At 37.7% G+C, this 15,123-nt stretch overlaps 1 protein-coding gene across 10 annotated transcripts in view; it reads right to left on the bottom strand.

The window, feature by feature from the left end:
• Nucleotides 1-14,894, bottom strand: part of LOC127009984 (uncharacterized) — a 38,275-nt gene extending 23,381 nt beyond the window's left edge. For all 10 annotated transcript variants that reach the window (XR_007762700.1, XR_007762701.1, XR_007762702.1 and 7 more), the window contains exon 1: nucleotides 14,703-14,894. Coding sequence is in view for 1 of the 10 variants with exons in the window: in XM_050883654.1 (XP_050739611.1) it covers nucleotides 14,703-14,813 (111 nt within the window). In the remaining 9 variants the exon portion in view is untranslated. The remainder of the gene's footprint in view (nucleotides 1-14,702) is intronic.
• Between the last annotated feature and the right edge of the window lie 229 nt (nucleotides 14,895-15,123).

The following is a 15,123-nucleotide window of genomic DNA, read 5'->3' as shown; positions in this document are numbered from 1 at the left end:
ATAACAAACACACACACACACACAGGACCTGCCATACACACACAGAACATAACAAACACACACACACACACACACAGGACCTGCCATACACACACAGAACATAACAAACACACACACACACACACACAGGACCTGCCATACACACACAGAACATAACAAACAAACACACACACACACAGGACCTGCCATACACACACAGAACATAACAAACACACACACACACAGGACCTGCCATACACACACAGAACATAACAAACACACACACACACACACACACACACAGGACCTGCCATACACACACAGAACATAACAAACACACACACACACACACACACACAGGACCTGACATACACACACAGAACATAACAAACAAACACACACACACACACAGGACCTGCCATACACACACAGAACATAACAAACACACACACACACACACACAGGACCTGCCATACACACACAGAACATAACAAACACACACACACACACACACACACACAGGACCTGCCATACACACACAGAACATAACAAACACACACACACACACACACACACACACACACAGGACCTGCCATACACACACAGAACATAACAAACACACACACACTACCATTTCTTGTATTAAATTTGATGAAGGAAAAAGAAGAAGAAGAAGAGAAAGAAGATGAGGAGGAAAAAGAAGAGGAAGAAAAAGAAGATGAGGAAGAAGAAGAAGAAGAAGAAGAAGAAAAAGACGAGAAATATGAAGAAGTAGAAGAAAAATAAGTAGTAGTAGTAGTAGTAGTAGTAGAAGAAGAAGAAGAAGAAAAAAAAGAAGTAGAAGAAGAAAAGATGAGGAGGAAGTAGATGAAAAGAAGACAGAGAAGAAGAAAAAGAAGACAAAGTAAAAAAAAGTATAAAGAAGAAGATTAAAACAAGAAAAATTATAAACAAGACATATAAAAAAGAAAAAGGAGAAAAAGAGGAGGAAGAAGAAGCAGAAGAAGATGCTACATGAAGGGAAAGCAAATAAACAAGAGATATAAAGAAGAAAAAGGAGAAGAGGAGGAAGAAGAAGAAGCAGAAGATGATGCTACATGAAGGTGAAGAGAAAGAGAGACCAGAGATAGATACAAGTCCACGAATAAAAAAGTAAACAAACAAAACCTCCGATACTCTATCACACATTTTAGTCATTAGTCATTTCCTGTGAACCTGGTGACCTCAAGAGACAGACCCACAACACCGGAAAGAGGACAACAAATAGGAAACAGTAATAGATAAAATAAATATACGTACATACAAAATATTCACTATAACTAAGACCAACCCAATCAACCACTTCTGCATCTGAGGTTCAAATTCATACACATTATAGAGTTTAAACACCTACATTTGGTAAGGCTTTCATAGAGGTTGTTGTGTTAGTATTTCCATGGGTAGTGTTATGAGCCTAGTGATAGTTTGACAAGGCTTTCGTAGAGGTTGTTGTGTTAGTATTTCCATGGGTAGTGTTATGAGCCTAGTGGTAGTTTGACAAGGCTTTCATAGAGGTTGTTGTGTTAGTATTTCCATGGGTAGTGTTATGAGCCTAGTGATAGTTTGACAAGGCTTTCATAGAGGTTGTTGTGTTAGTATTTCCATGGGTAGTGTTATGAGCGTAGTGTTAGTTTGACAAGGCTTCCATAGAGGTTGTTGTGTTAGTATTTCCATGGGTAGTGTTATGAGCCTAGTGGTAGTTTGATAAGGCTTTCATAGAGGTTGTTGTGTTAGTATTTCCATGGGTAGTGTTATGAGCCTAGTGATAATTTGACAAGGCTTTCGTAGAGGTTGTTTTAGTATTTCCATGGGTAGTGTTATGAGCCTAGTAATAGCTTGACAAGGCTTCTGTACAATGAACATGAAAAGCACTTATGGGAACCTGACTAATCTCCTTTATGCCCTTTGAAAATAGTAATTGTGGGAGCCCAAAGTGCCTGAAACATGGACCTTTAAACAAACACGAGAGAGAAGAGAGGAAGGAGTGAATGAGATTACGTAATGTCAAGGGACTGTCAATGAATCACGATGAAATCCCCAAAGACGCGAGTGTGTCCGAGTTATGTAACAGGATGGTAATAGCAGAGGAGGAGGATAAGAAATGGTGTGAGAAATAAGCGGATACGAGTGACAGGAAGTGTGAGAAAGAGAGAAAAAATGAGATAAACTGATATAGCCGTAATAAAACTAGAAAAATATTGAGTGAACGAAAGAATTAAACTGAGAAATGAGACAAAATAAGAGGAAACCAGTATCGTCAAATGTGAGAGAGAGAAAAAATGAGATAAACTGATATAGCCGTAATAAAACTAGAAAAATATTGAGTGAACGAAAGAATTAAACTGAGAAATGAGACAAAATAAGAGGAAACCAGTGATGTCAAATGTGAGAGAGAGAGAAAAAATGAGATAAACTGATATAGCCGTAATAAAACTAGAAAAATACTTAGTGAACCAAAGAATTAAACTGAGAAATGAGAAGAAATAAGAGGAAACCAGTATCGTCAAATGTGAGAGAGAAAAAATGAGATAAACTGATATAGATGTAATAAAACTAGAAAAATACTGAATGAACGAAAGAATTAAACTGAGATATGAGACAAAATAAGAGAAAACCAGTGATGTCAAATGTGAGAGAGAAAAAATGAGATAAACTGATATAGCCGTAATAAAACTAGAAAAATACTGAATGAATCAAAGAATTAAACTGAGAAATGAGACAAAATAAGAGGAAACCAGTATCGTCAAATGTGAGAAAGAGAGAAAAATGAGATAAACTGATATAGCCGTTATAAAACTAGAAAAATACATTAACCAAAGAATTAAACAGAAAAATGAGAAGAAACTTATGATTTTGAAGTGTAAGCATAAGGGTTGTATGAGAAGTCTTTTTGCGCCCAAGAACACATATTTGACAAGGCTTTCCTAGGAGTTGTGAGCATTTCCAGGAGTAGTTTTATGACCCTGGTGGTAGTGTGACCCTTCCTCTGTACCGTGAACCTGAAGAAACACTCATTAGAACTTGACTGACCCCCTATTTGACCTCTTTTCATCGCCCAAGAACACATATTTGACAAGGCTTTCGTAGGAGTTGTAAACATTTCCAGTAGTAGTTTTATGACCCTGGTGGTAGTGTGACCCTTCCTCTGTACCGTGAACCTGAAGAAACACTCATTAGAACCTGACTGACCCTCTCTTTGACCTCTTTTCATGCCCAAGAACACATATTTGACAAGGCTTTCATAGGAGTTGTGAGCATTTCCAGTAGTAGGTTTATGACCCTGGTGGTAGTGTGACCCTTCCTCTGTACCGTGAACCTGAAGAAGCACTCATTAGAACCCAACTGACCCTCTATTTGACCTCTTTTCATCACCCAAGAACACATATTTGACTAGGCTGTCATAGGAGTTGTGAGCATTTCCAGGAGTAGTTTTATGACCCTGGTGGTAGTGTGACCCTTCCTCTGTACCGTGAACCTGAGGAAACACTCATTAGAACTTGACTGACCCCCTATTTGACCTCTTTTCATCGCCCAAGAACACATATTTGACAAGGCTTTCCTAGGAGTTGTGAGCATTTCCAGGAGTAGTTTTATGACCCTGGTGGTAGTGTGACCCTTCCTCTGTACCGTGAACCTGAAGAAACACTCATTAGAACCCAACTGACCCTCTATTTGACCTCTTTTCATCACCCAAGAACACATATTTGACTAGGCTGTCATAGGAGTTGTGAGCATTTCCAGGAGTAGTTTTATGACCCCGGTGGTAGTTTGACCCTTCCTCTGTACTGTGAACCTGAAGAAACACTCATTAGAACTTGACTGACCCCCTATTTGACCTCTTTTCATCGCCCAAGAACACATATTTGACAAGGCTTTCGTAGGAGTTGTGAGCATTTCCAGGAGTAGTTTTATGACCCTGGTGGCAGTGTGACCCTTCCTCTGTACCATGAACCTGAAGAAACACTCATTAGAACCCGACTGACCCCCTCTTTGACCTCTTTTCATCATCCAAGAACACATATTTGACAAGGCTTTCGTAGGAGTTGTGAGCATTTCCAGGGGTAGTTTTATGACCCTGGTGGTAGTGTGACCCTTCCTCTGTACCGTGAACCTGAAGAAACACTCATTAGAACCTGACTGACCCTCTCTTTGACCTCTTTTCATTGCCCAAGAACACATATTTGACAAGGCTTTCATAGGAGTTGTGAGCATTTCCAGGGGTAGTTTTATGACCCTGGTGGTAGTGTGACCCTTCCTCTGTACCGTGAACCTGAAGAAACACTCATTAGAACCCAACTGACCCTCTATTTGACCTCTTTTCATCGACCAAGAACACATATTTGACAAGGATTTCATAGGAGTTGTGAGCATTTCCAGGAGTAGTTTTATGACCCTGGTGGTAGTGTGACCCTTCCTCTGTACCGTGAACCTGAAGAAACACTCATTAGAACCTGACTGACCCTCTCTTTGACCTCTTTTCATCGACCAAGAACACATATTTGACAAGGCTTTCGTAGGAGTTGTGAGCATTTCCAGGGGTAGTTTTATGACCCTGGTGGTAGTGTGACCCTTCCTCTGTACCGTGAACCTGAGGAAACACTCATTAGAACCCAACTGACCCTCTATTTGACCTCTTTTCATTGCCCAAGAACACATATTTGACAAGGCTTTCGTAGGAGTTGTAAGCATTTCCAGTAGTAGTTTTATGACCCTGGTGGTAGTATGACCCTTCCTCTGTACCGTGAACCTGAAGAAACACTCATTAGAACCTGACTGACCCTCTATTTGACCTCTTTTCATCACCCAAGAACACATATTTGACTAGGCTGTCATAGGAGTTGTGAGCATTTCCAGGAGTAGTTTTATGACCCTGGTGGTAGTGTGACCCTTCCTCTGTACCGTGAACCTGAGGAAACACTCATTAGAACTTGACTGACCCCCTATTTGACCTCTTTTCATCGCCCAAGAACACATATTTGACAAGGCTTTCCTAGGAGTTGTGAGCATTTCCAGGAGTAGTTTTATGACCCTGGTGGTAGTGTGACCCTTCCTCTGTACCGTGAACCTGAAGAAACACTCATTAGAACCCAACTGACCCTCTATTTGACCTCTTTTCATCACCCAAGAACACATATTTGACTAGGCTGTCATAGGAGTTGTGAGCATTTCCAGGAGTAGTTTTATGACCCTGGTGGTAGTGTGACCCTTCCTCTGTACCGTGAACCTGAAGAAACACTCATTAGAACCCAACTGACCCTCTCTTTGACCTTTAGAAATAGCTGATGTAAGAAGCGAAGGTGCCTTATAATGCCCACCTAAGAAAGAATTAAAATAACCTGATAGTAAATGTTGAGAAATAACTTTAGGTTGAGGAATAAAACAACAGATGAAAGGAAACTGGTGATAATGAAGTGTAAGAATTTAAATTAATCTGATGTAGTGAAATATAAATAAGAAAAAAAATTAAGTAGAATAATTAAAACAAGAATAGGAGAAGACCGATTTTTTTTTTCCTACATCAGAGGACACGGCTCAAGGGCAACAAAAAGAGTAGGTACAACAACAAAAAATAAAAATATAAAAAAATGAATAAAATAAATAAATAAATAAAGCCCGCTACTTGCCGCTCCTTGAAATTAAAGATAGATTAAAAGTAACCAAACGGGCAAAAAAGTTAAGTACAGGTATAAAACACATTAGCAGAAAAATAAAAAAATACACATATGATGAACCTTGAGTTTGTGAAGAGTTAGAAAAAGAACTTAGACTAACCCAATACAGTTATAGTTCAAAGAAGGAAACAAACAGACAACACAGCCATAAATAATAAAAATACAGGTAGATAGATAGATAGATAGTTACTGACCACAACTTGCAATAAAACGTATCAATCTCTACTTTACGAAATGGTCTAAAAACTAGCATTTCTTTAACTCAGAATGAATATATACACTACACAAAAACACAGAATATGTACAAGGTAATAACAACACTTTGCCCCACAAAACACACAGCACATAAAACAAATAAAACACGCAAGAAACATGTTAAAAAGTTATAGTTCCAAATACAGTTATAGTTCAAAGAAGGAAACAAACAGACAAATCAATCATAAATAATAAAAATACAGGTAGATAGATAGATAGATAGATAGTTACTGACCACAACTTGCAATAAAATGTATCAATCTCTACTTTACGAAATGGTCCAAAAACTAGCATTTCTTTAGAACTCAGAATGAAAATATGCACTACACAATCACACAGAATATGTACAAGGTAATAACAACACTTAGCACCACAAAACAGACAGCACATAAAACGAATAAAACACGCAAGAAACATGTTAAAAAGTTATAGTTCCAAATACAGTTATAGTTCAAAGAAGGAAACAAGCAGAGAAACCAACCATAAATAATAAAAATACAGGAAGATAGATAGATAGATAGTTACTGACCACAACCTGCAATAAAACTAGCATTTCTTTAGAACTCAGAATGAAAATATACACTACACAAAAGCACAAAATATGTACAAGGTAATAACAACACTTTGCCCCAGAAGTTAGAAAAAGAACTTAGACTAACCCAATACAGTTATAGTTCAAAGAAGGAAACAGACAAAACAGCCATAAATAATAAAAATACAGGTAGATAGATAGATAGATAGATACTGACCACAACTTGCAATAAAACGTTTCAATCTCTACTTTACGAAATGGTCTAAAAACTAGTATTTCTTTAGAACTCAGAATGAAAATATACACTACACAAAAACACAGAATATGTACAAGGTAATAACAACACTTAGCACCACAAAACACACAGCACATAAAACAAATAAAACACGCAAGAAACACGTTAAAAAGTGGAGGTTCGAGAGAAAGAAAAGAAAAATTAGTAAAGAAAAGAGAAATTAGCAGACATTAATTAAGATACGAGGCAAGTGAGCGATATAACCAATAATGAAAGAGTAACAAAAGAAGGTTGAAATAAGAATAAAAATGACGGTAAACAGAAATAAAAACAGACTAACAAAAAATAATGTAAAGATGATATGAAGAGGACATAGAGTAAAGATGATAACAAGGAAAAAGAAGAAGAAGAAGAAGAAGATGAAAAGATGAGGAAGATGTAAGAGATGAAAAGAAGACAGAGAAGAAGAAAAAGAAGACAAAGTAAAATAGTATAAGTATAAAAATGACTAAATAAATAAAAACAATAAAAAGACAGTAAAAAAATAAAGACGATAGGAACAGGACAAAAGAATAAAGATGGGAATAAGAAGAAAGATGAAAGAGTAAAGATATAAGCTGAAATAAGAATAAAAATGACAGTAAACAGAAATAAAAACAATAAAAAGACAGTAAAAAAATAAAGATGATAGGAACAGGACAAAAGAGTAAAGATGGGAATAACAAGAAAGATGAAAGAGTAAAGATATAAGCTGAAATAAGAATAAAAATGACAGTAAACAGAAATAAAAACAATAAAAAGACTAAAAAAATAAAGATCATAGGAACAGGAGAAAAGAGTAAAGATGGGAATAACAAGAATGATGAAAGAGTAAAGATATAAGCTGAAATAAGAATAAAAATGACAGTAAACAGAAATAAAAACAATAAAAAGACTAAAAAAATAAAGATGATAGGAACAGGACAAAAGAGTAAAGATGGGAATAACAAGAAAGATGAAAGAGTAAAGATATAAGCTGAAATAAGAATAAAAATGACAGTAAACAGAAATAAAAACAATAAAAAGACTAAAAATAAAGATGATAGGAACAGGACAAAAGAGTAAAGATGGAATAACAAGAAAGATGAAAGAGTAAAGATATAAGCTGAAATAAGAATAAAATGACAGTAAACAGAAATAAAAACAATAAAAAGACTAAAAAAATAAAGATGATAGAAACAGGACAAAAGAGTAAAGATGGGAATAACAAGAAAGATGAAAGAGTAAAGATATAAGCTGAAATAAGAATAAAAATGACAGTAAACAGAAATAAAAACAATAAAAAGACTAAAAAAATAAAGATGATAGAAACAGGACAAAAGAGTAAAGATGGGAATAACAAGAAAGATGAAAGAGTAAAGATATAAGCTGAAATAAGAATAAAAATGACAGTAAACAGAAATAAAAACAATAAAAAGAGAGTAAAAAAATAAAGATCATAGTAACAGGACATAAGAGTAAAGATGGGAATAACAAGAAAGATGAAAGAGTAAAGATATAAGCTGAAATAAGAATAAAATGACAGTAAACAGAAATAAAACAATAAAAAGACTAAAAAAATAAAGATGATAGAAACAGGACAAAAGAGTAAAGATGGGAATAACAAGAAAGATGAAAGAGTAAAGATATAAGCTGAAATAAGAATAAAAATGACAGTAAACAGAAATAAAAACAATAAAAAGACAGTAAAAAAATAAAGATGATAGAAACAGGACAAAAGAGTAAAGATGGGAATAACAAGAAAGATGAAAGAGTAAAGATATAAGCTGAAATAAGAATAAAAATGACAGTAAACAGAAATAAAAACAGAAAAAGGCGTTAAAAAAATAGTGTAGAGATGCTGATAACCGGACACAGGATTGGTAGAGGGAGGTGGCAGCTGCAAGCACCCCCATGTCTTATCTCTCCTCGGGCATAACTATCTCTGACGCACCATCCTGTCTGGGGCGTGCTAACTGGTGGACTGGCTACAGATCATGGGTCATATTACATCTCAGCATCCAAGCACACATATTTCAGGCTTTCACAGGAGTTTTGAGCAATTCCAGGGGTAGTTTTATGACCCTGGTGGTAGTCTGACCCTTCTTCTGTACCGTGAGCCTAAAGAAATGCGCTCACTAGAACCCAACTGATATGAGGTTGTGTGTGGCTAAGTTTTGTGCTGGGTGGGGTCTGTTAGGTTAGGTTAGGTTAGGTTACACGATGTGAGGTTGTGTGTGGCTGAGTTTGTGCTGGGTGGGGTCTGTTAGGTTAGGTTGGGTTACACGATATGAGGTTGTGTGTGGCTGAGTTTGTGTTAGGTGGTGTCTGTTAGGTTAGGTTAGGTTGGGTTACACGATATGAGGTTGTGTGTGGCTGAGTTTGTGCTGGGTGGTGTCTGTTAGGTTAGGTTAGGTTGGGTTACACGATATGAGGTTGTGTTGGGTTCCGTCTGTTAGGTTAGGTTAGGTTACATGATATGAGATTGTATTTACCTAGTTGTAGTTTTACAGACCCTGGGCTTACACTCATGTGGTCCCGTCTCCATATCTGTATTTCTCCAACTTTTCCCTATTAAAGTTTTGCACACTCTTCGCCGATACTACATCCTCACTTAGTCTGTTCCAAATCTATATATTTCTTTGCGGGAAGCTATATTTCTTTATGTCTCTCAAGCATCTCTCTCTCTCTCTCTCTCTCTCTCTCTCAGTGTGGCTAAGTTTGTGCTAGGTGGTGTCTGTTCGGTTAGGTTAGGTTGGGTTCAATAAGTTTACATTGGCAATACATTCTTTTGGTTTTGTGTTAACTGGAGAGCTGGATCAGGGAATATATATGTGGGTAGGGTGACTGTATAAGGTTACATGTGGTTAGGTTTGTGGGTCTCTCTCTCTCTCTCTCTCTCTCTCTCTCCTTTCATCCCTCCCTTTTTTTCCTTCTTCTCTACAGTAATATATTCATCTCTCTCTCTCTCTCTCTCTCTCTCTCTTCTTTTCTCTCCTTTCATCCCTCCCTTTTTTTCCTTCTTCTCTTCAGTAATATAGTCATCTCTCTCTCTCTCTCTCTCTCTCTCTCTCTCTCTCTCTCTCCTTTCCTATCTTCCTCTCCTTCCATCCCTCATTTTTATTTTCTTTTTTCTCTTCAGTAATATAGTCATCTCTCTCTCTCTCTCTCTTACTCTCCTTCCATCCCTCCTCTTTTTTTTCCTTTTTCTCTTCAGTAATATAGTCATCTCTCTCTCTCTCTCTCTCTCTCTCTCTCTCTCTCTCTCTCTCTCTCTCTCTCTCTCTCTCTCTCTCTCTCTCTCTCCTTCCATCCCTCCTCTTTTTTTTCCTTTTTCTCGTCAGTAATATAGTTATCTCTCTCTCTCTCTCTCTCTCTCTCTCTCTCTCTCCTTCCATCCCTCCTCTTTTTTTCCCTTTTTCTCTTCAGTAATATAGTTCTCTCTCTCTCTCTCTCTCTCTCTCTCTCTCTCAGTGACCAAAGGGTGTATTAACTGGAAGAAGCTTGAGAAGAGGAGTTGATCCACTTGGGAGGGCAGGGCAGGTGTGTCTGTAAGTTACACAGATGTACAGAACACCTGGGAGTAAGTATTGGCCCTTGCAGGTGTGTGTGTGTGTGTGTGTGTGTGTGTGAAAGGGTAAGTGTTGTGTGTTCATTATGGAAGTTTTAAAGAGAAAATTATAACATCTACACCCACCCACTACACTCATCAACACACACACACACACACACACACACACACACATAGACAGATACAAATACACACACGTTCAATTGACAAGTCTATTGAAATGAGGGAAAAGAAGGATGTAGAAGAAAAAGAAGAAGAAGAAGAAGATGAAGAAAGAAGAACTGCAATAAAATGAAAGGATCTTTACATCAAACATATAATTACAAACAGCTGTAGGAAATGGAAGAAAATAATGAGGTTAAAGAAGAAGAAGAAGAAGAAGGTGAATAAAGAAGAACTCCAGTAATATTAAAAGATCTCTACATCAAACTTATAAACACAAACAGCTGTAGGAAATGAGGGAAAATAAGGAGATTAAAGAAGAAGAAGAAGAAGAAGGTGAATAAAGAAGAACTCCAGTAATATTAAAAGATCTCTACATCAAACTTATAAACACAAACAGCTATAGGAAATGAGGGAAAATAAGGAGATTAAAGAAGAATAAGAATAAAAATAAGAAGAAGGTGAAGAAAGAAGGACTGCAGTAAAATTAAAGGATCTAAACATCAAACTTATAAACACAAACAGCTGTAGAAAGCCAAAACAAACTATGTACAGACAGACATTGACGGATAACTGATGCAAATAACCGTGAATAGAGGCTAACACCATTCATTCAGTTACATCACACACACAGACACACACACACACACACACACACACACACACACACATTTTTTTGATGAATGGTATGAAACAGGTTATTAAGTCTTCAAATGCAAACACCTGCGTAAATGCCTCTCGTTAGATGCAGCGTGCAGAAAAATATGAGTTATGAGCTAAAAGATTTCTGTGCTACTGCTCTTTCTGTGCCGCAAGGGGTCTCTTCCATGGTGACTTTAACGTAATTGGTGGTGCTACTGGTATGGTCTGTCTTCACCCCGAGGGCCTGGGTTAGATTCCCGGCTCTCAGTGGTTTAGGTTTCGAAGTTGGAAAGTTTCGTTTAGTCGGCGCAACATCTGTGGTCATATGCCGGAGAGAGACAGAAGGGGAAGGAATTATAGGAGAAAGGAACAGATCCCAGGAAATGGAACACAACCCCCGATTAATACCTGGTACCCATTCACTGCTGGGTGGATAGGGGCATAGGGTGTGGTCATATGCCGGAGAGAGACAGAAGGGGAAGGAATTATAGGAGAAAGGAACAGATCCCAGGAAACGGAACACAACCCTCGATTAATACCTGGTACCCATTCACTGCTGGGTGGATAGGGGCATAGGGTATCGGAAAAGCTGCCCAAATATTTCCACTCGGCTGTGATTTTGGGTTTCAAATTACCAGAGAAAAGAACAGGAAATTGAAATGGCTAAGCTTGTCTCTAATTCTCTCTCTTGCTCTTTCTCTCTCTTAACCCCTTCAATACAAGCAGACAAAACATAACCTCCATGCCATATCCTGGTTTTACAGACTACGTAGAATAGTCCAATGACCTCTAGATATGGTTCGAGAGATGAAATGACTCATATACTGCGTCATGGTACTGAAGAGGTTAACTGTGAAGCAAGAAGAATGTAAGGCGATGATCTAAAGTTAGGTACATCACAAAGAAAACAAAGATAAAGATACAGGTCAACCCCTTAAAATCAGTACTAATGGCATAACAAAATGAGTCAATGATCTTTCTCGGCACTCAAGGAAAAAAAATCAACCTCGAAAATATATACAAACAAAAAGCTATCAATAGGGAAGAAGGAAATGGAAGACGATAGGGAAGAGGGAACAGGAAGAAGACTAGGAAAGAGGGTAAAGGAAGATGATAAAAGGTAAAAAACGAACCTTAAAAATACACAAACAAGCAACTAAAAGGAACGGCCAGTGACGGACTTCCCCTTACAGCAAGATGCCTGGAGTCGATGATCACTCCCGCGACAACCCAAGGCAAGAGATGTCGGTCTGCTTGAATATATATTAGCGCTCTTTCATTAGTATCAAGCTCCACTAAACCACCAGGCATCTCACTAACCTCCTTCCCAACATTTGACTTGCGATAATGAGTGTCGAAAAAGATGATTAAAGAGTCAGACTAAATGAAAACTCTTGCATATTTGAACTTTGAACTTCTAGAAGGAAAATTTGCAACACTTGCCTAATGAGAGAGAGAGAGAGAGAGAGAGAGAGAGAGAGAGAGAGAGAGAGAGAGAGAGACTAAAAATTGCAAAGTATGTATATATGAAAAGGTTGTGGAAGTTTCAATATTTTACAGAACTACATCATTTTAAAATCAACTGAAATTTACCTGTAGCAAATTACCCCAACACACACACACACACACAAACAACCATACACAAACACACACACACACACGCAAACAACCATACACACACACACACACACACACACACACATGCACACACACACACACGCAAACAACCATACACAAACACACACACACACACGCAAACATACACACACTCAAATCCTGTATAGAACAACTAGGTAAATAAAAAGAACATGTAAAAAATAAAAAATAAAATCTACGGCACCCTTATAGCCCTTTCCGAGTTACTACGAGCTAAATAAACTTGTACTATTTAAATAAACCTCAAGTAACACCTTCAGGCCTCGAGTTAGCTGAAAATAACGAGGGGAAGCTGCGCAACAGGATCAAGTAATCAACTCACTAATAACCTAACCTCCGACATATATAGTGGGTGTATCTGTTCCTATTAATTAGCATATCAGTCGTTTCTGCCCACCTGACTGGCTGTTTAAGTGCTGCCCAATTACCACTGACAGCCCTACCTGACACCTGTGCTACCCTACCTCACCCCTTAATTAACTCATCTATGGGAGTTTTGAGACCTGTTACTCACCTGAACACACACACACACACACACACACATGCACGGAGGAAAGAACTGATGAGGGAAATTAGGGAGAAGGGAAAGAGATATATAATGAAAGAAAGATAAATGAACTTAATGAAGGAATAAATTGATAATGAGGTATTAAAAGTGTGCAATCATTCATCCCTGTGTTATATAGAACCTTGAGATAACTTTCCCAATAATAATAATAGTAATAATAATAATAGACCCTACCTAGTGAAAGTAAACACCTGTATATAACCTTGAGACAGCACTTTAACACCTGGACACACACAGAAAATGTCACCTGAACACACACACACGCACACACACACACACACACACACACACACACACACAGAGGAAAGAACGGATGAAAGAAATTAGGGAGGAAGGGAGAGAGAGATAAGGAATGAAGGAATGATAGAAGAAGAGATAAAGAGGAAGGAAGTAAATGAGAAAACATGAAAGAAAGGAGATAGAAAGAGGGAACAACACACATGAATGAAAGAATTAGGAAAGAAAGAAGAGAATGAATGAAGGAAGGAAGGAAAGATGAATGGAGAGATAAAGAGGAAGGAAGTAAATAAGAAAATAAGAAAGAAAGGAGATAGAAAGAGGGAAGAACACACATGAATGAAAGAATTAGGAAAGAAAGAAGAGAATGAAGGAAGGAAGGAAGGATAAATGGAGAGATAAAGAGGAAGGAAGTAAATGAGAAAACATGAAAGAAAGGAGATAGAAAGAGGGAAGAACACACATGAATGAAAGAATTAGGAAAGAAAGAAGAGAATGAAGGAAGGAAGGAAGGATAAATGGAGAGATAAAGAGGGAGTAAATGAGATAAATATATATAACAGGAAGGAAGAGAAGGAAAGACAGGAGAATGAAGGAAAGGAATTGTGAAGGAAGGAAGGAAAACAAGAGAAAAGGGAAGAGAAGGAAAGAAAGATAAAGGAGAAAGAAAGAGAAAATAAATAAAAGAGAAATAGAGAAATAAGTAAAGAAAGAAAGATAAAAGAGGAGACAGAGGGAAAAAGATGAAATAAATAAAAGACAAATAAAGAGAAATAAATAAAGAGAAATAGAGAAAATATATAAAAGGATGAAAAGGAAAGACTGAGAAGGAGAACGAATGAAAGAAATGAGGAAGGAAGGAAGGAAGGCAAGAGAAAGGAAGAGAAGGAATAAGAGATAAGATAAGCGATAAAAAACAGGAATAAAGAAGGAAAAATAAATTAAAAAAAACGAAAAAAAAGGAAAGACGAAGGAACACACACACACACACGAACGAATGAAAGAAACAAGAGAATGAATGAAGGAATGAATAACAGAGAAAGAAATGAAGGAATAAGAGAAAGACAAACACTGCAACACAAAGATAAATACGACAAATAAGACGAAATATCCCCAATCACATATGTCTTCACTACCTCTTTATAGGCGAAGGGAAGGCCCAGCATCCCGGCGCCGATAAAGGAGACGAAGATATTAGCCACCATTTTGACGGGGCTGGTGATCCCCGGCGCGACGTGGTGGCCCATGGTGGAGAAGTGAAGTGGAGCTCCGTACGGACGTCACCTATCCACCCGCCATTACGAGCTCAGGCTGGCCAACCCTCCCGTACTCAGCCTCTCGTGTTTACCTGTTTCCTCCCCAAAAACTGTCTTCTTCACCCTGATAACTGGCTTTATGGATATTTATCGTTAAAATGGTTAATTATCAGTGTTTTGTGGGGATAGTTATGCGGTGGAGGCTTTTAAATACGATGGTTTGAGTACGATAATCTGGTAACTGTGCCTCCCTGACCCTGACCCGCGCCCAATGGTGGTCCACGTGCCTAAAAATTTTCCT

The sequence above is a fragment of the Eriocheir sinensis genome, chromosome 42, assembly GCF_024679095.1.
Source record: "Eriocheir sinensis breed Jianghai 21 chromosome 42, ASM2467909v1, whole genome shotgun sequence".
NCBI lineage: Eukaryota > Metazoa > Arthropoda > Malacostraca > Decapoda > Varunidae > Eriocheir > Eriocheir sinensis.
Note: the sequence above shows the minus strand (reverse complement) of the source record. Positions and strands in the feature narration are given on the sequence as shown.